This window comes from Pseudomassariella vexata (assembly GCF_002105095.1).
Source record: "Pseudomassariella vexata strain CBS 129021 chromosome Unknown BCR38scaffold_6, whole genome shotgun sequence".
In the NCBI taxonomy this organism is placed as follows: domain Eukaryota; kingdom Fungi; phylum Ascomycota; class Sordariomycetes; order Amphisphaeriales; family Pseudomassariaceae; genus Pseudomassariella; species Pseudomassariella vexata.
This window is the reverse complement of record NW_024467961.1, coordinates 932,328-956,166: the sequence shown is the minus strand read 5'-3', so window position 1 is coordinate 956,166 and position 23,839 is coordinate 932,328. Positions and strand designations below refer to the sequence as shown.

General features: G+C 50.5%; 9 protein-coding genes across 9 annotated transcripts; 5 read left to right on the top strand and 4 right to left on the bottom strand.

Moving 5' to 3' along the window:
• Positions 1 to 217: 217 nt before the first annotated feature.
• Positions 218 to 2,990, bottom strand: BCR38DRAFT_341871 (SNF2 family N-terminal domain-containing protein; the record flags this gene model as incomplete). The annotated part of the gene is made up of 2 exons (XM_040855902.1): positions 218 to 2,047; positions 2,106 to 2,990. 2 exons carry the CDS (start codon positions 2,988 to 2,990, stop codon positions 218 to 220), a joined length of 2,715 nt encoding a protein of 904 aa, XP_040716193.1.
• Positions 2,991 to 3,401: 411 nt separating this feature from the next.
• On the bottom strand, positions 3,402 to 4,904 carry BCR38DRAFT_189829 (cysteine dioxygenase). The gene is made up of 3 exons (XM_040853996.1): positions 4,223 to 4,904; positions 3,905 to 4,154; positions 3,402 to 3,848 (listed from the first exon to the last, which is right to left on the bottom strand). Exons 1-3 carry the CDS (start codon positions 4,496 to 4,498, stop codon positions 3,727 to 3,729), a joined length of 648 nt encoding a protein of 215 aa, XP_040716192.1. The 5' UTR covers positions 4,499 to 4,904; the 3' UTR covers positions 3,402 to 3,726.
• Positions 4,905 to 5,863: 959 nt separating this feature from the next.
• BCR38DRAFT_408784 (uncharacterized protein) lies at positions 5,864 to 7,203 on the bottom strand (the record flags this gene model as incomplete). Its single annotated transcript, XM_040858304.1, has 2 exons — positions 5,864 to 7,007; positions 7,070 to 7,203. The coding sequence occupies 2 exons, from the start codon at positions 7,201 to 7,203 to the stop codon at positions 5,864 to 5,866; spliced, it is 1,278 nt and encodes a 425-aa protein (XP_040716191.1).
• A 672-nt stretch (positions 7,204 to 7,875) lies between these two features.
• Positions 7,876 to 8,476, top strand: BCR38DRAFT_408783 (uncharacterized protein; the record flags this gene model as incomplete). Its single annotated transcript, XM_040858303.1, has 2 exons — positions 7,876 to 8,281; positions 8,418 to 8,476. 2 exons carry the CDS (start codon positions 7,876 to 7,878, stop codon positions 8,474 to 8,476), a joined length of 465 nt encoding a protein of 154 aa, XP_040716190.1.
• A 1,416-nt stretch (positions 8,477 to 9,892) lies between these two features.
• Positions 9,893 to 11,835, top strand: BCR38DRAFT_431695 (uncharacterized protein). Its single transcript, XM_040860120.1, has 3 exons — positions 9,893 to 10,387; positions 10,489 to 11,108; positions 11,158 to 11,835. The coding sequence occupies exons 1-3, from the start codon at positions 10,369 to 10,371 to the stop codon at positions 11,383 to 11,385; spliced, it is 867 nt and encodes a 288-aa protein (XP_040716189.1). The 5' UTR covers positions 9,893 to 10,368; the 3' UTR covers positions 11,386 to 11,835.
• On the top strand, positions 11,836 to 12,884 carry BCR38DRAFT_431693 (uncharacterized protein). The gene is made up of 2 exons (XM_040860119.1): positions 11,836 to 12,217; positions 12,322 to 12,884. Exons 1-2 carry the CDS (start codon positions 11,928 to 11,930, stop codon positions 12,623 to 12,625), a joined length of 594 nt encoding a protein of 197 aa, XP_040716188.1. The 5' UTR covers positions 11,836 to 11,927; the 3' UTR covers positions 12,626 to 12,884.
• A 1,767-nt stretch (positions 12,885 to 14,651) lies between these two features.
• Positions 14,652 to 16,408, top strand: BCR38DRAFT_457302 (uncharacterized protein; the record flags this gene model as incomplete). Its single annotated transcript, XM_040862025.1, has 2 exons — positions 14,652 to 15,091; positions 15,145 to 16,408. 2 exons carry the CDS (start codon positions 14,652 to 14,654, stop codon positions 16,406 to 16,408), a joined length of 1,704 nt encoding a protein of 567 aa, XP_040716187.1.
• A 571-nt stretch (positions 16,409 to 16,979) lies between these two features.
• BCR38DRAFT_408778 (uncharacterized protein) lies at positions 16,980 to 18,282 on the bottom strand (the record flags this gene model as incomplete). Its single annotated transcript, XM_040858302.1, has 2 exons — positions 16,980 to 17,200; positions 17,268 to 18,282. The coding sequence occupies 2 exons, from the start codon at positions 18,280 to 18,282 to the stop codon at positions 16,980 to 16,982; spliced, it is 1,236 nt and encodes a 411-aa protein (XP_040716186.1).
• Positions 18,283 to 18,811: 529 nt separating this feature from the next.
• BCR38DRAFT_408777 (Nse1 non-SMC component of SMC5-6 complex-domain-containing protein) lies at positions 18,812 to 19,801 on the top strand (the record flags this gene model as incomplete). Its single annotated transcript, XM_040858301.1, has 1 exon — positions 18,812 to 19,801. One exon carries the CDS (start codon positions 18,812 to 18,814, stop codon positions 19,799 to 19,801), a length of 990 nt encoding a protein of 329 aa, XP_040716185.1.
• Positions 19,802 to 23,839: the final 4,038 nt, after the last annotated feature.

Genomic DNA, 23,839 nt, shown 5'->3' with positions numbered 1-23,839 from the left:
CAAATGGCACATGTACATCAGCGGTTGCTTTATAGCCAAGCGTCCGCAAAGCTCGCGTCTTGATCTTCTCTAGCTCTTGTCCATGTACATTCCGACCAGGCAATCAACCATCTCTACCATGATCCCCTGAAATTTGTACAGCTCTGCAGCAACAGTCTTTGTCTTGGCCCAAATCTGGTACCAGCCCTATTTAGTGGGTAATGTGAGAAATACAACCTCAAGAAAGCAATTTAGAGATGTCGGCCATGCGCGTCTCCTTGGCTTTTCCGCCCTTCGTCTTCTCCTGGAACGCAGCGCTGACGAGCTGTCTCTTTTCGGATTGAATGTCAAGCACGCGCTCCTCAATTGAGTCCTCGATAACTAGCCGCCACACCGTCGTCTCGCGCGTCTGGCCAAGGCGGTGCACTCGGTCTACGGCCTGATCCTCAATGGCCGGCGCCCACCACGAATCGGCTAGGACCACCGTATCTGCAGAAACCAGGTTGAGGCCGACACTGCACACGCTCAAACTGGCCAGCAGAATGCGGGTCTTGGGATCCGTGTTCAAGGATTCGATGGCAGCATCACGGTGCTTTTTGGCCATGCTTCCGTCGATTCGGGTGCATGCTAAGTTTGCCTGTTTCAGTCTCATCTGGATGATGTTCAGGAACGAAGTCCATTGACTGAAGATGACGACCTTAGAACCTTCCTTGTGAAGTGTGGCTTCAAGAATCTTGACGAGCGCCTCCGTCTTTGAGCTTCGGCATGTATCGTCCGCCTCAAACTCCTCCTCCTGGGTCTCGGGTATTGGATCTACAAGGGATTCGGCCTGCAGTTCGGAGCGGCACATAGGGCACTTGCCTTGCATTTCAATGGCTTTGGCGATGCAGGGCTTCCCGAAAACATGCTTGCAAGCGGTGATGCAGGGCTCATGAATACTAATTGATTCGTAGCAGATAGCACACTCCTCTTGGCTGTCGATCATGAGTTGTAGGGCTTGCTGGAGAATTGGAACATTCTTGTCGTCTAGAGCAACGACTTTCTGGTCCTCGAAGAGAGCAAGAAGATCATCCACCCGGTCCTTGCACAAAGCCCAATGGTTGCAAATCTGGCGCAGTCGCAGTAGTCTCTCCAAAATACTTGTGTACCTGCCCTTCTGTCCGTGCGAGGACTTGGATTGGTACTTTTCCAACTCTCCCTGAGCCTCTGACATCATGGCGTCGTACTTGATTTGTTCACTCTTACCAAATTTGATGCGATGAATGTATTCGGTCTTTGGGGGTAAATTGAGATCGATGAACATCATATCCTTCTTGCGGCGCAGACACAAATCCTGCATTAAGTGACCTAACACCTTTATCGCCTTAATCTTGTCAGGGTGGCTATGATGAAGCTGTTTCATGGGTCTGGTGATGACCTGAGAGAACAGGCCATCATCTTCGAGTCCTCCAGAAAGCTTGAGGAAACGCAGAATGGATAGAAAATCACGGACGCTGTTGATGATCGGGGTTCCTGTAAGTACCCATCGAGACTGGGCCTTCAAATTGCAGACGGCTGCTGCCACCCGAGACTTGGGGTTTCGAATCGTGTGACCTTCATCCAGCACGACTCTGCGCCAATCGACCGCAAGGAGACGCTGTCCGCTTGACTTGGACTCTTGGCCGACCATGCCGTAGGAGGTGATGACAACGTCAAATTTACGGAGTTCTGCGCCCGACATCGGCTTGCAGCCATGATAGACAACGATGTGAGGAATCTGGTCCTTGTTCACATGGAACCGAATTTGCTGCTCCCAGTTGCTTAGAACGCTCACGGGTGCTACAATTAATGTAGGGCCGCCATCCGTACCTTCAGCTAGCACCAGGCTGATGATCTGAAGAGTTTTGCCTAAGCCCATGTCGTCAGCAAGGATGCCACCTGAGATTAGGCTTGGTGCCGAGGTCGATATGAAGCCCGTCGCCAAATTGGTGTATCGAGTAGCGCTACTACGTTTCCACAACTGGACGGAGTTGTCCGAGTTAGGTGCAGGAAGCTGTGGCTTTTCTCTGGCGGCCATCCATGCCAACCCCTAGAATGCATATCAGTATCAGAAATTCACTTTCGGGGTAGCATCGACGTCAGTGTACCTGAAGTTGATAGGGCAGAAGTTGCGACTTCAGGATGGTAGGTTGATCAGCCTTGGGCATTGCCTTCAGTGTCTCTTCATTTGAAGCGAAAACATCGGTCAGGTCGTCTGTTCTTTGTGTTTCCAGGGTTTCGCTGGTTGCCACGAGCTGCTGAAGTGCCGTCTCCTGCTCCTGGCATACAGCAGTGGCGAGCCCTGCGCTGGACGTACCACTTTGGAGGCCGGTTGCCTTCCTGCGAGCCTCAGATTCTTTCCGTGTCTGCTTCAGCTGCGTAGCCTTGAGAAGTCTATCTGCCTTAAGTCTCTCTTCCAGTCGTAGCCGAGTTAAAGGGTGGCTGGTGCCGTAGAGAAAGAGTCGCATGGGACAGTCCCACAGTCCCTTTTCACCAGTGAGCACCCCTTCGAGAACTAACTCGTTGCGATCAACGTAACCAGCTAGTTTCTCGACGACCTTTCGACCCAAGTGGCCGATTTGAGCACCCATGACATTGTCGATACGAATTGCGTTTTCGTCGTATGGGTTACCAGGTTCTCTTCTGACGGCCACAAGCTCGTGGGGGGTTGCTACGCCATTGTAGTACCTCACACCAACAATCTTGGTATCCATGGTGCCATAAAGCTCCAGGGAAGGCCCTTCATCATCCTGGGTAAGGTCAATTGCTTCATCGTCATCTGCGTTGAGTACCTGGAACGATGCAGGATATCGAGAATTGCCGAGTGAGGAAGATGGTGTTGACCAGGAATCACGCGATCCTTGTGATTGTCTGGGCGCTGTACTCTGACTTGATGAAGACGTTCCATGACTTGGCACTCGGGCATTCTTCGTTCGGGGCTCAGCATCGTCGGTGAGGTCAATAACCTCACGGCCCCGTTTAGTTGGCGCCATTGCGTCTTTCCCCGTGCTGCAACTGATCAAATAAGTCAAGGTGGATCCACGGGCCTCAGGACGGATCAATCAGCTCCAAGCCCTCCGGGAATGCGATCGATGTGTGATCGAGTTTCCGCATATGACTTGTCTAGGTGGCGCTTGCCCAAGAATGAGACACACAGGTACTGGACGCGTCGAATACCGAGTCGAAACATTCAAGAGCTTAGGCCACCTCTCATGTCGCGGTATCAGCTGATCACCTTGCATCGCGGGCGGAATTCGGTGCGGCTAGGCGGCTACCGCTGACCGGCTGGACCGTTCAGATCTGAGCAATTGGCAAGGGTGATGGTGCAATCCGCACTAAGCCTATTCTGGGGTCAAGCGAGCTAAGTGCCTGCGTATTGTTCACCCAAGAGGCTCACACGACGACATATTTTTCTCTCCTCAACTTCATATCTAGTATTTATGTCTCGTTTACACCTCAGGCGTCCTTTTACAGTGCTGTCTGCGATTTCTTTGTTATTCGCGCCGCAGTTCTCTGTGCGGCAGCCCGTAGATGGGTTTTCCGCACCGCATCAGGTGGCAGGCATCAGACTCAGCGAGAAGCAGTCCAAGATAAGTTCCAATCATTTCATCATTCTCTATTCAAGGAAAATTCTCATACAAAAAGGGCATCGCTTGCTCATTATCCAAACATGTTGGCTGGTAACCATCTCATCATATCTTCCCTTCTCATCCCTCCCCTTTCTACCTTTCATTCTTTCAACAGGCGGCCAAACGCAGAGTAGTAGCCACATTTGGGAACGTGGCTCGTCTTGCTTGTCTTCGGGTCGAAGATATGGCAACCCCCTTTGGCGACATTTGGAGGAGTATACACTATTCTAGGTCAGCCAAGTGCTGTTAATCGATGCGACATGGGCATGGGGACGTACGGTGCAATGATACGGCGAAGTCGCTACCCTCGTTCGACACCCGATGAACACCCAGTTCATCTGCCATGTATGCAACGGAACCTTCTTCATGGACCGCTTGAGACTTAACCTTCATTGGTTTCGTCTCGTCATTATCAGGAAAATCGTACCGGGTCTCGGTCAGGTTGCCGCGGAGTATTTTCATCAGACAATGCGCATTGCCGTGGTCATGGATCGGGGAACCTTTGCCTGGGGTCCAGACGAGCACGAGCTGTAATACCAAAAGGGTCAGCAACACTCTATTGCAGCACTTCTATCACGGTTTGGGAGCAAGCTTACCAAGTTGCTCTTGCCGTTGCCTTCGTCAACCAAGTTTCGGGTGTATCCCCGGCTGGCATCTGCCATGGCATACTGTTGCCACTCGGCGATATTCGACTTGTACCGGGCCATGGCCTCAGTCAAGAGGTCCACGTCGACATCGTCCGAGGTTAAACCTGACGATTCCCCGAGAGCGTCTTTTAGTGATATCACCAATTCATCGAAACGATTCATCGTGGACTTGGACGGAAACTTGGTTTGGTGTTCTGAACGGACGGACGAGACTGAGCACGTCATGTTGTATGATGGTATGGATTTGATGTTGCGTGGTTGTTGTTGTTGTTGTTGTTGTTGTCTGTTGTCGGCGTTGCTGTCGAGTGTTAAGATGGAGGATCGTGGGAAAAGCGGTGTCTGCGCGGGCTAACTCCGCTTTTGACCGTGGACGATAGTACCGATGATCGGCTGCGGCGGACCTCCCTGCAGCAATTCCACAACGTCCCAGAGGACGATGCGCAACTCAAGACAGGCCGGAAAGCTTCCAATTGGTCACCAGACAATACAGGAGAGGAGTGGCCCCATGCCTATCTTTGTGAGCACGTTTTGTCTATCGCATTGTCGGCTAGCACATGACGACGGGTTTACGTTGCCCCAAGGCTGGCAGAGTGGACCAAGGCTTGGAATTTGGTAGCACTAGGTGGGCAACAAAAAGATGGTTTTGCTTGTCCTACACAGCCAAACCTTGACACAATTGGGGCAAGGTGTGAACAATTGATTCTTGGAGCTTGCCCGTAGTGTCCGACGGGACTTGGAATCGGCGATATTCTCGGGGACCAAAATACCCCACCCGATTACGGGTCCGGGCACTTCCCCGCGAGTCAGAACACCAGCATGAGTGCGAATAACTTGCGTACAAAAGCGGGCTTCATGAGACCGAACAACTTGGAATCAGCTGCGGGAAAGTCGAGGTGTTACACATGAGCGGGTCGAAACTTGGGAGAGAGCTAATAAAGAGGCCCAGCACCGACTACCGGTGACGAGTTGCTGGCCACGTTCACAACTCTCAGTGTTTAAGAGTTGTGGGTTGCACTTCACTCTTTGCTACGTTCCTGCATGATAATCATATTGAGTTACGCGTCGCAGAATCTTGTTTGGGCAGCGACCCCTCGCCATGTTCTCTGCAACATGCGAGATGGCATAATTTCATTTCCGTCACAACTAACATCAAACGACATACTCGCGTGGCTCGTTATGCAGAACAGAGCCCTAGATCTGCATTGTGGACAGTTGAGAGAAAGCGGGTTCAGCCAGGACTATAGTTAAAGCACAGTTTTCGATTTTCTTAGTTACCAGGCCAAATGTTAGTTAATGTCCGAAGGAACGCCCTCCACGATACCATCCATATCCAAAGACTTCATCCAACGGCTGCAGTAGGAAGTGGACTTACCTCGAACTAGAGCTTACCATCTTTTGAAACGACAAACTTGTGTCTCGTCAACTACGAGCAAGGCTACCCTTATTCATTCATTACACATCACTGTTTCTTACGTTCCTTCAATACTTGAGGTTATACGCGATACGCATGTCGCCCAAAGCAAACTCATCCAATCATCAACCCACCCTTTCACATTAGCTCGGTCTATTGGAATCTTGGCAGGAGTTTTGCTAGCCGTCGCCCAAGTTGGACAAGTAATGCCCCGCATCGCGCCAGACAGCTTCCTCAAGCGGTTTATGGTCCTCCTCATCTGGCATCCAAGAGTGGCCGTTCAGCCAGACAAACTCGCACGCGGTCTGTGCACATAGCTCCAACTTTTGGTTACTCCAGCTTCGGACCGTCCTCATACCGGATTTGGCTCGCTCAAACAGGGCGGCATCGTAATGGTTATCGTCGAATGGAGGCTGGTCCAATCCCTCTTTCTCAGTGGTCGAGTCATTGAGGAACAGGGAGCTCATATAGAAGAGAAGTTCGGAGGCCGAGATGCCTAGGGTCGGCCAGCAGCATTGAGACCATGGGATCGAGTTCGGGCCGTCCTCAGTGTGCCAGCGGTCCCAGAGGGCGGTGAAAAGGCGCACATCGTGGATCCATGAGCCCCTCCCCTGGGGGAGGTTCTGAAAGGCTGGGGGTACCCGAAAATCTGGATCGTTTAGCTTCTCTATGCACCAGTCGAAGCAGTTGAGGATGCAGGATATCACGTCGCTCTCCCCGGAGTCGTCGTCGTTATTGAAGCATGGCTGGTTCTTGAGGATGGTTTCCATCATGACTGCGACTGACTGTGGGTCGAGATTGTCGAAATTGGAGATGATGCATTGGACTGAGATGAGATCCAAGGAGAATCCATCCATTGATAAGTTAATGTGTTCGAGTTGGCTGCTAGCAATGTGAGAGCAGTGAGCAGCGGCACCACCTTTGCTTTGGCCCCATGTGTCTCTCGCTCCCTCGCCTTGACTGTGTCTCTGCAGTCTGTCCTTTAGAAGACAATATCGGCAGCTTTTGGGGCACGAGAGATCGCAAGTCCGGGGATGCATTCCTTTTAGACATCCGAGTGCTTTGTTTTTTTGCTCGACTGTGGTGGCACATCGTGCAAGAGGGACGACGACACGATCTCGCCAGATTGGATCCAGGTCTTCCAGGAGGTTGACGTATCTCTCAAACGCGGCATTGTGGTTGAACAGAGCAAGGTCAAAGTCGGCTTTATGCAGCGCTGGGGGTTCTTGTGGTCGTTGGGGTTCGCCTCCCCCTTGAAGCTTGGCCGGTTTATATTTCGACCATCGCCAACGCTCATAGAGCTGGTAGTGATATTGCCTTTTACTTCAGACATGCGTAAGTACGTTGTAGTGTGCGTAGCCTTCGGGCGAAGACAATAGACCTACGTGGGCGCGAAGCCGTCCTCATTCTCCATCATGGTCTTCAATTCGTCCATGCTCGTGTCTTTGATCATGTACAGTCGGTGCAGTTTGGGTTTATGCCTGTCCCAATCTCCGGATGATACTCGAGCGGTACCCATCATCGAAGCAGGTGAGGTTCACGATGAAATGTCGTAGTCCTTTGCACCGCAGTAATTCTGGATGGGAAGGGCGGCAGGGAAAACGAATGCAAACGACCTCGGTCAAATATTCAAAGTAAAGTAGGGCACCGGGGGTTCTCGTATAAGTTATATGAAATTTACCCGGCTAGTAGTTGACTCGGAAAACGAAATACATGTGCATTTTTGCGCAGGAAAGTACTGGAAGTTATCGTGGGAGGCAAAGCTCTATATCTAAGTATCTCATCGTATTGATCGCCTTCTGCAAATCAGCCCACGGGCAAATTCCAAACATATTAACGAAATCACAATGATGCGATGGGCAAGTAGCTTCGAATAACATGGAATGGAGATAGCACTAATGCAGCACCCGCCACTTTGCAGCAGTGAACGGCATTATGGATTTTGGGCAGCAATTGTATTTGTAAATGGAGTATTTATGGGAAATATGCCTTGGCCAGGGGCTAGGGGCCAAAGAGCCAAATCACAAAAGTAGCTTTTAGCGCTGCCTAGGTAGCCGTACCTGGTGATCAATTACGGTTTCTCCAGCGGGTGACATACGATATAAATCGAGCACTTGGTGCCCAACATTTTATAAAAACTTCACATATGCGAGCAAATAATCAGTTTTCGAACAGCAACCTACATCAAAACATGTCAGAATACATCAAGAAAGAACCCACCAAGGAGACAACAGACTGGCGCGTTGTCGGTGTCGGTCAATGGGTCCCCAACGACATTGACGAGAATCTCAGGGAGTACTTCCGGAATGGCAACCAGCTAGAACGAGCGCCCAGCAGCAAATTCAGGGAGGATGGACGGCACCAGATAGGGTGTGATTTTGCAGACCGGCAGCAGCAGCAGCAGGATGCTCGGGGTAGTCAATGGAACGCTTACAGCGAAAAGCTGACACGCCGCTCGAGGCAGACACACGACAGTGTCAGCGGCGAGCCAATTCCCATCGCAAGTCAGAAAACAAAACGCCCACGGAGGAGACCCACACACCACTGCGAGGTGCCGTCGCAAGGCTCCCCGAAGGGATTTGCTTCAAGGCAGAAAAGTACGCCGATATATACGGACAGGTTGGCGGACGTGAGACAGGCTATACGTTGTAATAATCTACTGTGGTACTGAGGTTCGTGGTTCAATTCAACACAATCGGTGTCTTTCGAGAGAGCGCGCTGACAAGATGACAGGAAAGGAATGGGCTCGTCAGCATTCATACACAGGAACGGGATTTCCCGCGACTCACTAGGACAGCATTACGAGGTTCGTTCGGTGAACAACAGATTGATACCCAACGTTAGGAAAGATAAAAGTTGTTGCTTGTATTTAGGGGTTTTGGCTGAGAGCAGGCTGTGCTTACAAACGGCAGGATAGAGACTGATTTGAAAATTGCAATTTTGAGGTTTGGAGGTTTGTCCAGCTTGAATGTGCAATTCTCGTAGTCGCCGTGTGGCTATGCTTTGGCTGTCTGTCTGCCTTTCGACAGTTCTTGCGTCTCAATTATTCTATATGGAATATGACGGGCTTCAAATCATTTCCATTTCCATTGGCGGGCGTTGGTCAATCTCCTTGGGTCCTCGACCTGGGTACATTGTACAAACTCTGAGCCGGAGGTGGCTGATGAGTGCCTGATCTAGGGCACTCTTTCTGTTGACCACGAACTGACATACATGAGGCTCACTTGGCTGGCCAGTACGTGACAGACTGCAGCTTATCAACTATTGAAATAGCGCAACACCAATACTCAAACATTCGAAGTTAACTAATATAGTCAAGACTCATGCAAGGTCAACACTAGTCGGCTTGTTACATTGGAACTGCAGTAGAACGAACCTGGAACAAAGTGCTCGAGAGACGACGTTTTGCCTCTGATGGATTCCAAGCAACCGAAGGATGGGATTTGGAGATTCGACTGATGGAAATAGCATCCTTGTCAAAGCAGTTGGCGTTGTCGATCGGTGGGGTACGAGGTTAGAGACGCACTGGCAAATGACTTCAAAGTCCCTGAACCCCGCAAGAAGGTGCAGGGATGGTGTGCTGCAAGTGCCCCTCAAGGTATAAATGAACCGTCCGGACCATTCACTCCCTGTGCCTTGATCCTGGTATTGATTGTATCACACAGGATGGATCTCGTCTGACTGTTTGGGCCGGTTATAAAATTTGTTGCCTCGACTTTGGCTGAAACAGTTGTAACCATTTATGATCGTGATGGCCTCGGTTGCTCTCTCTTTCGATTGACTTGTCATCGTAGCACGCAAAACCGTGTTCAGGGGACACCGCTCTTGTGATAAACGCAATGGCCCGGAATTGGGTGGAATTGAGTGCTCCCAATGGTCGGCTGGAGGCAGGCTTCTTGTTCCTCGTGATGCTGTAAAGCGATCTCGATCAGTTCATAATTCATACGCATACTTGACCAGTAGGTACGTCGTGGCGCAAAAAAGTCGATCCCCTGCGCTTGATTGGTGTCATTTCTCTCAGGTTGGTGCGGCGCATTGGAATGGCACAATGCCATGTAAGCTTGGTGCATGGGGCCACTTTGGTACTCTTTCCCGAGGTCTCACAAACCAAGATGATTCGCCCGTTAAGTCCCGATGACGGACCTATCTATCTCTGTTTCATGAGAAACATGGAGAGCTCGTTCGACTTTTTGCAGAAGGTTTGATGATGGGCTGAAGCGCCCAGGCTAGGCAACAGCTTCGTCTGATTATGGTAAATTGAGTGAATCACATACAAGCCCGCGAGCGCTTGAGGCGCCATACTTCGTGCCGACGGTTTGTTTTACGAGGACCTGATGTCGCCTAGGAAGGAGAGAGGCTTGCTGTTCCAAGTTTCCAAGCTTCCTTCCAACTCGCCTTTCTGAAGCTGGTTCCAGGCAAGCGCGCACCTGCGGACGTCACTCTTTTCGTTGCTTTCCCCGCAATGCATGCAGCAGTTTACAGGTTCCGCAGACCTGCCCCACCATACTTCAGTACGTACATCACGGTTGGCCGTGTTCTAGCTAACACCTACCTTTAAAATGCACGAGTAAAATGCACGAGGATCTGATCTTGTAAATTTCTTTTCTTTTCCATTTCACCACCATTACCTTATCTCGGAACCTCTGCAATTTCAAGCCCCGGCTGAAGCTTGGTAGAGATCAAAATGGAACGAGTTCACCAAGGTTCGTAGAGTCTTCTCTATTCTCCAGAAACCCACCTGCCTAGATGGATGTCCTGGCCCGACTTACACCCAGCTATCCTTCGTGGCTAACACCGTAAGCAGTCAACCCGTTCGCCAAGCGCGACTCCCACAGCAAGAACTCGGTGATCGTGTACAAGGTCCTCACGATTCTGACCTGGCTTCTTTCGGTCATCATCAGCTTCTACTATTCGGTCAACCGCCCTAGCGATGGCCACTGGATCAAGAACACCATTTGGGGCCAGAACGACCTGTACTTGACGGCCTTCCGACTCAATAAGATCATCGCCAGCATCTACTGGATTGTCCTCTTCGTTCTACAAGTCGGCTACGTTGCCCACCTGTTCTCCGGAAATGTCGAGAGGCTTAACGCGGCGTGCGCCGTTGGTAGCCATTTCATTCTCAACAACCTCTTCCACTTCGCATTTGTGATGCTCTTTGTGCGAGGTGCATTCGGTTGGGCGGAGTTAATCGTCATCCTGAACTTTATCAACCTGACTTCTCTCTACTTCCGCCACCCCAGCTCCGACCGCTTCATCCACGAAGCTGTCGTCTCTGGACCGCTCGCCTGGACATTCATTGCTATCTACTGGAACGGAGCTATCATGGTCCCCCACCCCGCGAGCTTGGTTTCTCGCATTTTTGGCAACATCTTCATATGGTCCATCCTGGTCTATGGACTGTTCTTCATCGTGACCTACAAGGTAAGATCTTCGTATAGCCTGTGTTGTTCTTCTTGCTCACATCATCTAGGATTATACCATGGGCTTTAACTTGAGCGTTCTTGCTGCAGCCATTGGTGTTTCGCAATTCTTCCGACAGATCATTGCCTTCCAGTGGATCTTTGCCTTTACTATAATGGCAGTCCTGTTTGTTGCCACTATTGCCGTTGCGATCCCGGCAGCTACCGGCAAAGACTTCAGTTTCCGAAGAGAGAGACAACCTGACAGCGAGCGCGCACCTCTTCTCTCAGACAACTAAAAACATTGGACGCTGATCGAGGTCGCTGCGATCCTGGTGGATCGAAACTCTCCATCATACTGCGAAACTTGTGAAGGGTGTAGAAGTAAAGATGTTGACAGTCCTATTTTGTTAACAAACCATCAAACTGTCATTCAGGCCTACGGGGTTATCAGTAGCGGCGTTTGATGGGTTGGCAAAAGTCGGCTGTTTTGGACTTCATTCATGAGCTTTCTTGGGCAGTGGCGACCAGGCTGGCGTCCCTGGTTGAGGGTGGTGAGCTAATGCATAAGCGTAAGTTGTTTAATCAAGACTGTGGTGGTAATCACAGAATAACATCGAGGCGTCTGGAAATCATGAAAAAGGCATTGCAACAGGGTTGAAGTAAAAGCACGGAAGAATTATTACGTGCGCCGATAAAGATGCGATAGTGCGTCTCATCAATTGACATCTCATTTCAAACAACTGACACTTATCAATCAATTGCACTTGACTCACTGGACCTTTTCATCCTATTTTTCAGGATTACCAACTCCGTTCTTGGTTGATGATTGTATCTCATCATGGTCAATCGCAGTTTCCAGTTTCCTCTAGGAATTGGAACCGACATATGCAAAATATCCAGGATTTACAATATTTTGGCATCCAAACAAGGTCCCAAATTTGTAAACAAACTCCTCACAGAGCAAGAACGGCAGCAGCCTAGGTCACAACAAATTCTTAATGACGCCTTCTCGGTTATGCATGATCAGATGAAGTCGCTAGATCAACCGTTTGTTTTTCGGTTTACCAGAAGCGAACAGGAACGGTTCATTCCAGCATTGCAGAAGGCTGCCGAGTTCATAGCTGGCCGGTAGGTTCCTTTAACACATTTATCACTGGCAGCGGATGACAACCACCACCACTTCATCTACCTATATACTTAGCGGCGCCCAAATAACACGTGAGTTATTGCAGTTTCGCGGCCAAGGAAGCAGCTATCAAGGCGCATACCAGCCGGAAGCTGTCTTTTCACAGCATTGAGATACGACGTCAGGCGCTGGCGGAACCAGAGAGCACGATGGCCGACTTGCGGGGAGAGGATGGCGCCGCATCGGAACCGCAGACCTCGGAGCAGCAGCTGTCGAGTGGGCCTCCTATTGCGGTTATACGAGGGAGAAAAGATGGAGACAAGGACCAGGTCGCGTTGCTGAGTATCAGTCATGATGGAGACTATGCTACGGCTGTGTGTTTGGCTTACTTGGGGGAAAACGCTTCATGAGAGAGGCGCGTGGAACTAGTCTAGTCATTGAGATTCCAAGTCCCATGAGATGGCTACTGCAATGAGCTTGTAAGGCAGTGAGTCTCGGTCAACTCAAGGGCAACCACACTTCGTCTTACAAGTGCTAGGCAGAATGCAAGCACAATTTGTCCAGAGTTGAGCCAGCTGCATGCATTCGGTATGGGGTATGGAGATGACTCGAAGTCCACAGCCTACAGACAAAGTTGAAGCAATATACGAGAGCAAGCTTTCTTGGATGGTGCGATATTGACTCAAGATGTTTTGTGAGAGTTTTTATTTCCCGTCTCACTCAACTCCGAGGCATGTCTCTCTCACACAAAGCACTCGAGCTTACAACTCTTGATCCAAGATGCTAGCCGCAGACCCCTGTCCTCGTCTCCACCGCCCGTCGAAGGTTTCGAAGTTACTAGAGTACTTCGTCCTCACCAACATTCTCCCAATAATACCGGGTATGATAAGAATAGCTACTTCCTCAGCTGTACACTGCAGACTCAGTTGGTAGCAATTTGCCACATCTTTTATAGCAGAAATAGGCCTAGCATTACACATGTCCCGACCAAAGTACTTACATTGCCCAAATTGCATGCAACTGCACATGCAAATGCCGCTTAGCTGCCCTAAAACTTGCATCAAATACTAAAGTCTGCAGCCACCGAGTCTTGTCTTGCCAGTACTATAGTAGCAAACCCCGATCTATTTCCTACATGCTCCACACAAGAGGTGCCCACTTGCCCACTTAGTAAGTTCGTTGACGCCAAAGGAACTTGTCATAATGCACAATAAAATCGAACTTTTCCATCCAGACATGAGCTGGCCGCTTAGCGCAGTAAGACACTCCCCCGGGTTTCCACACCTACCACGGTGAACTAACAAAGTTGTTTAGATGGTAGCGCGTGGTCCTCCTACCAATCACGTATGGGATAGACTGAGGTTGCGGGTTCGAGTCCCGTGGTGGTCGCCATATATTTTACTTTTTCGATTATTTTCCGTCGGGGATGCTAAATAACTCTGAACGATGGCTGCGGGTTCGAGTTGTGTGGTGGTCACCTTCCATTCGTTGCAGTACTTACACCCATGCATTGATGTAGCCCAGGTGGTAGGTATAACGCAGTTTGTGGAAGAATCAGTCATAGTTTGTGCGATGTGCCGTCCACTTTTGCTAGCGAAAATAACATGGATCGATAATGCGCCATTCCGCGCAGTAGATGGGGAAGAGGTGTCGGTCGGGCGGTGGTGCCCAGCGCCGGTTGAGACGACTTCATGGCAGCTCCACAACACACACTGCATGTTTGGGACAGGCAAAGTTGAAGCCAATTGAAAGCGGTAACACGTCTTCAAGACGTGCTTGCAATTTTATGTTTTGCTCTCAAGTCTCAAAGAGTACTGGTTTCAATGAAGCTTTGAGAAGGAAATATCAACTGCTTCAAGTTCGATAAGCCAGAAACATATGTAGGTCAACCCTTACTTAGGAAGGTAAGTATTCATTCACTGTACTAGAAGGGCCAAGTGGGAAAATAAGGCTTCAGTTGGTCGGTATCATCACATTCACACATCACCAGACTATGCCTATTGAGTAGCTATCCCATAAGGAACCTGTTATGGCGTATTCAAGCCCGAAGTGAGTGTATGAATATGAGCGATACCGCCTCAAATAACCATTCTGCATTATATACGTGGTAGGGTTGCCAATATGGGAGGTCCTTTGATAACTGTCGGTTGCATACTTACAAGTTCCTGGGTATAGGGTAAGGTGTCCGTCCGCTATCCCGAGCCCTTGAAGGTGCACCAGCTTGCTGCCCCGCATGGAAAGACGATCGCCCCTGCCCCTGCACGCATATGGAGTTGTCGCGACGTGAACCATGCTTGGCTTTGAGCTTTTTGGGATCCAAAGTAAAGTCTCACCTTTTATTTCGTATTGAACATCTATGCATTTCATCAATGCATTGACGCAGAGACAATACCTACTTGTGTACAAAACCACTCTGTTCGGGTATTACCCTTCACCATGGCATCCGATTTAGAAAAACGGGAAGGCACCCCTCTGCCTACTTCCGGCCCAACTAGCATTCCGCAAAAGCGAGTACTGGACGACGACCACGTCCCAGCTATTTCCTCGCCACTCAACCCGAATCCAGACCCAAAACTCACAAAAGCGCAATCGCATGACGACATACCAGCCATGGCCCGCGAAAAGCGAACGAAGAAGGAGTCGCTGAAAAAGCGCGAGTCCAAAGGCGTCTCTGCCCCAGACAGCGTCAGAGCTACCCCAGATCCCAAGCTCGTCAGCAACGAACCTACGCTGAAGGATTCGTCGCCATTGAGATACAAGCTGGCGCCTCCGAAACCCTCAGACTTTGAACCAGCTCGTGCTCCCGTCTTCACTCATCACCACGATGTGCCGGCCCTTGATGGGACCACCATTAGTTTCTATGAGACTTCCGAACAGTAAGTCGCAAATAAGGTGATGCTGTCGCATTACAATACTAACCTGCAATTAGTGTATATAACAAGAAGAACTTCCATTACACCCATTGCATAGCCGATCCCAACTTTCCGTCCTCCTTCTACTATCGCCAAACAGAGCCAGAACCTCACGGCTCACATATCAGCTTCGAAGATGCCGCCACCCACATGTATCTGGACCAATCGGGACGGCATATTACGACGGACAAAGGCTTCAGAATGGCAAGAGCAAATATCGGGGTGCGCCAAGGCCGGTGGTATTGGGAATGTAAGATTACGAGGGGAATGGTGAAGACGGCAGAGGGTGGGAAAATCGAATCGCATGGACACGTGCGGCTAGGTTTCGCAAGACGGGAAGCTTCGCTAGATGCACCAGTGGGGTTTGATGCGTACAGCTATGGTATCCGAGACGTCGAGGGCCAGAAGGTGCACATGTCGCGACCGAAGGACTTCTTCCCGACTGGCGAAGATATCAAGGAAGGCGACGTGATTGGTCTCGAGATCCAGCTTCCCTCAGAAAACCTTCATCGGAAAGTGGTACAAGGACAGTATAATCCTGCCGTGGATATTTTAGATGACGAGACACCGAGTGCGGAGGGCCCAAACATTGTGCGAGACCGTATACCCATCCGATTCAAAGCCCACATCTACTTCGAGAAGATCGACTATCACACTAGCAAGGAATTGGAGGACCTGATGAACCCATCGCCTGTTGGTGCATCGGGCACTGCCAACAGCGCAGCTGAGCCACCGAATCCTAATCATCAGGTCCCGTCCCTGCGAACGCTGCCGAATTCATACATCAAGGTGTACAAGAATGGCGTTCTTATGGGAACACCATTCACGAATCTCCTCGCCTTCCTTCCACCTGCTTCAAAACCACAAGCGCAGGTAGGCGCAAGAGAAGGCATGGACGACGGCATGCTCGGGTACTATCCTGCCATTAGTGTGTTCCGAGGTGGCGCCGCAGAGTGTAACTTTGGTCCCGACTTCTGGTATCCACCACCGGGTTACGGGACCAAAGACACAGATGGGGATGTAGAGATGACGGGCACAGATGGCGACACCGTAACAGTCGTCTCCGAGAAGCCAGCAGGAAACGTCTGCCCCCTGTCCAAGCGCTACGATGAACAGATTGTCGAGGACATTGTGGCGGACATCGTAGACGAGGTCGACTTCTGGATGCAGGACGGTTGCCGAGTCATTGACAGAACCGGCGGCCGCGACGAGAAGGCAGACGTGACAGTTGACATTGCACCTGGCCGGGAGGAGATCAAGGAGCTCGTGCAGGACGATTAACACCATCGGCGCTCAATGCCTTTTTCTAATGACGAGTGGACCTACAGCAAGGAGCCGTAAAAAGGGTCACATGAATATGGAAATGGCGTTTAGCTTTGACCTTGTACTCATTATTCGTGGTCTTGCCTATACGCTGCGGTTGTACAAACGGGACTTTGGTATAGCGTAAACCCGTAAATCAGAATATCGAAACTGTTAAATGTCCAACGACATACCTAAGGATCAAGGCCTCAAGCCTGAAGTTTTGGTTTTGCTGTCGTGATATAGCACGGCGATTGAATGCCGATTTGAAGAGTTAAGACATTGACTCTCATTCAATCATGTGATCTGCTATATCACCACTGGCACGAGGGTAAATATTCATGCATCTGTTCCCTTATTACGCGGGTATTTACTTGCGCGAAACTCTCTCTCAAATCCTCAAACATGACCTACTTTCTCTACTCAGCACCCGGTACCTCAACTACTCTCCTCATTAATTCGTGAAAGAGTGGTATCATTGTCATTTACTGTGCATTCCCAATCCCGGCTTCATTTCCTGCTCTTCTCCTTACGCTTGCCCTTGCTTGATTCAAGATATAGGCGAGGCATTGGCGTTCTCACCCGCAGGCGCGGGAGACAAGTTCATCTGACTCCTCACGGATTCCTGACCCGGAGCAGGCAACTGCGGGTCGTCAGGCAGCTCCTCGATGCGAGTGCTGCCATCGATGGGACCCTCTTTATCCGCGCCTTCTTTAAGAAGACGTTCCTCGCGACCGCGCTTGTGGCAGTACCAGAGGACGGATAGGAGCACTGATAATTGTAATGTTAGTAGTTCTTGAGTTTACCCAGCCGGAAGAAAGATGGGGATTCGACTTACAGAAAATAGCTACACTCCAAAGAACATTAGTTCCGATGAAAGCCGGCCATCTGGTCTTCAGCACATTTACTATGCCCTTCAACATTCCCACTACAGCCCCAGGCTTCGTAACGAGCTCCTGCAGGTTCTTGGGCTGCATAAAATGTTTCGCAGCGCCCTTTAAACCATCCTTGCTCGCCTCCGCAGCATTCAAACCCTGCGCCTCAGCCGCTACCGCCAAAAGCTCCGGCGCAAGCGTCGTCGTCAGTTTGTTCGGCAGCGTAGTGACCAATTTCTTGAGCCCATTAGGCAACCGTTCGTAGTTCTTCGCCAGAAGGCCATCGCGATCTTCAATTAGATCTACCAGGTCCTGGTACGCCGTCGGCACGCCGTTGACCAGATCCTTCAGCACGAGTGTAAACTTGCGCACCATCTCCGTAGAATCGGCCGAGAGCGAGAACGCCTTGTTGTTTGACGCCGAGAGATTCAGGTCTTCGAGCACGGCAGAGATGTCCGTCTCCTCTCTGCGCACCTCGCCCTCGGGCACAGCGAGGTGCGTCGGATGCAGGCTGTCCTTGTTGACGGGCTTGCGTTGCACGCGGAGCGAGATGGTACGGCCAAGATTGGTGATCGTGGAGAAGCGGTTCGATTTCTTGTCATCGGCGGCAGTGGTGGTGGCAGCCTTGCCTTTGCCTTTGGCGTTCTTCTCGTCTTTGCTCACGAAGCTTTCGGTGTCGCTATCCCAGGTGACGACAGGGGTTGCGACCCGTGGGGGCAGAGGTGGAGGCGGACCCGCGTCATCGTCATCGAGTACAGTTGCGTCGGGGGAGGTGAGGCGTTCAAGGAATTTCTCGTCCTCTTGGTTGAGGACTGGGGTGCCGACGGGTTCGGGTTTTGAGATGACGGTTCTAGGAGGTGTTGCTGCTCTATTAGATTCCTCGTGCTTGGTTTCTTGCTTGTCATGTTCCTGGCGCTTTTTTGATTCCTTGTCATCCCTGTTCTTTTTCACTTTCTTGTAAGCGAAATACTCAAGCATGATGGTCGGTTGTGTACAGGTCAGGCCCAGGAGTTGGAGATGTCGTTTGGTGAATATAGTTGAGGACTTGGGGTTTGGATGAACACAAACAGAAACGACTCTGGGTCCTAAATTGTCCGTCTCCTTGGTTTTATTGACGTGTTGGACGGCAAAACTGACGAAATCAATGTGACTTGTTGGGCCAGTTGGGAGGCCTGTCGTCCTGTTTCACCTTCACATGCGCGGCGATGTCATATTAACACAGCCACTGTGGCGCCGACAGGGATAAAGCTCGGGGCTTAGAATGCTCCTGGGGCTTGGCGGCTAAAGCACCCACGATTGCCGAGACCCGTTGAGGCTTAACTAGCTTAGCGCAGATTGTACCTTTGTAACCCATTTACGCGTCTTCCCAATCGCAAACGCGTCTCACCAAAACGGTGACAGTATGCTATTTTGAGAAAAGCAGCCGAAGATCGGCTTTCTCAAGAGAGCAAAAGAGCTGCTCCATATCTACTGCAAATATCACGCCAAACCAGAGAACACCATCAATATGGAGGACGATAGAGTTCTCCCCGGCGACTTCAACGATGGCAACCGCGCCTTCCTCCAAGCCTTCATGGCCAGAGGGACCCTCACCCTCCGGGAAGCACAACCAATCATAGCCGGCATATTCACGGCGCAAGGACGCCAATTTGAACCAGACCAAGTAACGTCGGAGCACATGGCATCTTTCATCGGTGCCGCAGCTGAGGCCGTCTCCCACTTCGACTACGAGGTTCGAAGCACCATGCACCAGAAGCTTAAGCAGCGTTTGTGGGCTATCGTGAACACCACGTCCGACCCCCAGACCCAGCTCGCGACGTTACACACGCCCGATGAGATCGCCTTTGTCAAGCGCGTGCTCGACGGTATGTTCGAGAAGTACAACACCCCGCGCATGGAGGTCATGTGTCTGGATGAGATGCAGGCCAACAAGCTGCGTAGTGTGCCGAGGGTTGTGAATGAGGAAGATGTGGATGATGGCGAGGGAGCCGAGAGCCAAACGCAGCTCAAGGGACTCAAGCCGAGCGAGGCTGAGGCTATGATGCGGAGTATGGTCGAGGCGGGCTGGTTTGAGAGGAGCCCCGAGGGACTGTACGGTTTGAGCCCGCGGGCGCTGCTGGAGCTTCGAGGCTGGCTTATCGAGGCATACAATGATCCCGATGCTGAGCCGGATGAGTGGCAGCGGATCAAAATGTGCGAGGCGTGCAAGGAGATCGTTACGGTGGGCCAGAGGTGTGCGGACAGGGATTGCAATATCCGTTTGCACGATATTTGCGAGGATGCTTTCTGGCGCACGCGTAGGGAGAAGAAGTGTCCCAAGTGCGAGACGCCGTGGTCGGGGAAGCACTTTGTAGGGGAGAGGGCTGTTACGGAAACGGAGGCATACCAGCGCGGCAGAAGACGAAGTGGGAAAGGCCGCAGTTCCAATTTGATGGAGCAGATCATGGGCAATGATGAGAATGAAGAAGATGAGAACGGCTTCATTGAGGAGGAGTGACAGGGGCGCTTGTGGTCTTCTCTCCAGAAGCCTACCCAACATATTAATGCTTGCATGAGCAAGATCGGAGGCCCCTCATTCTCACATCGCTAAGCAGTATGAAAGTCGTTGGTGTCATTACCCGATGGAGCATTTAAATTGCTTCGAGAGCTGGTACTTCCCGCTGCATTCTTGTCCGGCACTGCTGCGGGAAGATTAGGAGCAGAGTTCGTGGTAGAAGTCAACTCTTGGCATCTAACCTACATTCCTGTTTCTGTTCGTCGTTTGCAAAGATTCGAGCCTGATAGAGCCTGCTCTGCTACGCTGGCCAGAACAGAAACAACGGACGATGGCACTTTCGAGCAGAAGCTCCCAACCTTTTGTTTACACACAGGCCAAACTTAAAGTCATGTTCTGAGAGAGTTAAGAACCGCCCTCGTCCAAAAGAGTCTCGGGACGTCTTCGGTTTGGGGACTGAGATTCGACATGCTCCTAAACAATCTTTATTCTTTGGAGTATTCTGTGCTCAATCAGGCCACTGGACCATGCATGGCCCGAGGAGATTTCTTTGGATAGCAGCCTTTCTGTGTAGGCCAACTCCGAGTTATCATAAATCCCACCCAATCACAGTAGGATTTATTAGTTATAATGCGAACAACACAAACTATGATGAAGGCTGGAATAAGTTTCGCTTGTTATGCAGGAGAGACAATTGACAGGATACAATGTCGACAAGTTTGCATGCAGTAGGAAAACTAGTAGACATATTATGCCAGCTATATGTTGCAATACTACAACTTAGTTTAACAGCACCGGTATACTCGATGTTGAAACAAATCCCTTGTCGATGAGTAGGCAGAAACATGAGATTATCAGTGCACGAACTCTAGAGTCTCGCAGGTCTCAAAGCCTTGGGTACAAATACCCCTAGCACCTCACATGGGTCCCCCTTTTCTCATCACCCAAATATCACGATACAACCCGAAAACAAACTCTCAGCGATAACAGAGCAGAATCACTTATGATGCCATCCTCTTGCATGTATCAACCCACGACATTCAAAACTCAGTCAAGACGGGTATTTCGTGGTCCAACCTCAGGGCTATCTTCCGCCCGGCCCGGCCAGGCCCAGAGCCCCCTCCCTCTCCTTCTCCTCCCTCTCCCGGGTCGGAATAATTTGGGACAAGCGTCTAATGGGGTCTGAAGGGTGGCGCGGAATGCGCGCGATGGCGATCAGAAGTTAATCGGGCGGCATGTGGAGGCGGGTCCCGGGATGAGGGAGGCCTTTTGGTATGGGCACAAGTATGGGATTGCTAATATGGGTCAGCAGGGAGTGAGAGGAAGCGGAAGTGAGACAGTAAGTGAGGGAAGAGGTTTGGGGAGGAATGAAGAATGTGACCGTTTCTGTCCCTTGAGAAACAGAGAAAAAGAAAGCAAAGCAAAGAGACCTGCGGCTGAGTTCTTCCTGCTCAGCCCGGCATTTAAATGGCGTTTGCATGGCATCAATGAAAGTATTGTAGTGTCAACAAGAGTCTGACTAAATGATTATTTAAATAAGGGGACAAGGGATGTTTTGTTCTGTTTGGTTATACTTGCTGTAATAACTAGCAGCTCCTCCTCTCCCCTCAGCCCTCCCCTCCGACGACACATAGGTATACTAAAGGGGTTAGAGACGGACAGGACAAGGATAAGTCTGGCTGACTCACCTGCTTTTAGCCAGAGAATTCCAGTCAATGATTGTCTTTGTGTTTCCGGGTGTCGAATGATGCTACCACAAAGGCATTCCTGTGTAATACTTTACTCTGGGAAAGTCAACCTTTAGTTAAATTTTCGTGAAATACATGTATCTGTACAACATGCACTCGTTTTACTTTGAACAATACATCATGTGAAAGTTACTTGACCATAAATTCGAGGTGCCATGCTCCTCTAGCCACCTGTTGATTAAGCCATACTTAAGAAGAAAATTCCCCACGAATCGTGGGCCAGAAAGTTAATCCAGATGGCTTGGGTAGAGTCAGACCCCCCACCTGGTGTTTAAGGCAAAGAAGATGAAGTCGATTTACATGACGTGTCAGCCCAGTACTGTTGACAGGATTATAAGGGTCCCCCAGGATGCCGCTCTTGTATTACTGACCGCAGTCTCGTTATAATCAATGCTGTACCTATGTATGAAGCCCCTGGCACAAATTCTGGACTTTAACTAGTCTAATCCGCCGGTAGAGAGAAACTTCTCTCTCAGCATCCACTTGGCATATATGAGATGGCCGCGAACGGCCTTAGATTTATCGCAGAAGTGGATTTACCCTTTTCAAGAACGACCTTTCTTGATCTCGGCAAAGATGGACTGCATACATTCGCTTGCGTTAGGGCTGTTAGGCATTTCTCGCTGGGTGGCTCGGCGGGATGTTGAACACGCAGCAGTAGGTAAGTTTCCGACGCTCCTAGCATGGCGGTCAAAAAATCCCATCTCTTTCTTGAGTTAGTAGATCGAATAACATAATATTCATGTAGCAGTGGTCCGATCCGCCGTAGAAATCGTCAACATCATGCTCAATGTCACTACTGCTGTGTATCCAGATATCTGCCACCGTCAAGTAGCTAGAGTCGGTGGCTGTGTTCTCCGACCTATTCAAGGAAAATAGCCTTAACCACTCGGGGCTCAAACTTTCCTCGGTGACTCTCTTCGTTGAGTCAGCATGGACCAATGTCAATGATCCGGGGATGCATAGGTTGGCGTTGTACGGCTTGTACTTGCCCGGGGGTTCGGTCCTTGGTGAAAACAGTCGTAGGGGGTCAGGCCCTTCCGTGTTGAAGTGCCGGAGCGATTGATTATGTACGTTGTACAGCCCAGTACGCCATTCAAGAGGTATAACGGAGTATTGCCTTGAATGCTCACAGCCCTGGTGGCGTTCTGCATATACCGAAGGAGCGCTTCACCGTGTCATTCTGGTACTGGTTATGGGGTGTGAACACCAGAAGATCATGCCTTCCTCGTTGCAGAGGGTTTCGAGATCCTCGAGTTTGAAGTCCTGTGATCCGTCGATTTTGATGACCCTACAACGCAGAGGTGGATTATGTGCGGTCAGACTAGCCTGAACTCCGACTACGTCACGTTTCAGACTGCCGGGAATATCACTTTTGTGCTTGTGGTGGGTGTTTACATGCAGTAACAGCTCTTCCCATCCATCTTCAAGTCGAAGTAGCGCTTGCCTTCAACGGACTCTGGCTTTCTCTCTTCCAGATCGCGGTAAATGACTTCGACGACGTACTCTGGCTGATATCAGGGATCACGAGAGGGAATATTTGTGCTCTTTGCTTGATGGCACGCAACGCACAGTAGCGCTTCAATGAGGCTCTCCTATGGGTATATGTCGTCAGGGTGGCGAATCATCCATGTCAAGCGTTGGGGGCTTGGATGAGATAGCCTTCGGTGCCACAGAATCAGCTGGCACATCAACTCCTCGGTCATGGCAACGAATCTGTCGACGGCCGTGGCCCGACAGACGGCCGCCATGAGGTTTTCGATTTTGGTATCTGTAAAGTCTAGCCAGGCAGCTATGCCCTCTGACACTGCGTCTGATCCATAGATGGAATCTGTGCGGCGTTTGCGGTTAGATTGAGTTGCTTCTGGCCGTGTTGCCATAGAATTCGTCTCCAAGAGTTTCCTCGAGGCCAGATGGCGCAGCGAATTCTTGCTGGCCGTTTTTTGGGTTGGCGCCGCTCTTTCTGTTATCACCGTTGTTATTATTATTGGCAGGGCTGCGGTAATCTTGCTTGAAGTGACCCTTTTGGCCGCAGTTGTAGCAATGGCTTTTCCAGCCTGGCTGCCCTTCTTCTGGTTGCCACCTCCGTATTTCTTGGTACTGTTGCCCTTACTTCTTCTCTGCGCATTATGGGCGTTGGTCCCTACATTGTCGTTGCCACAGTTCTTGTTGTTACCATGCTGTGCTTGTTCTTCAACTTATGGTAGAAGGCGTTAGAAAACTCTTCCATAAGTTCCGACGGCTTCATATCATGGTGACGGAGGAACTGATTTTGCTGCCGAGTCCAGCCCAA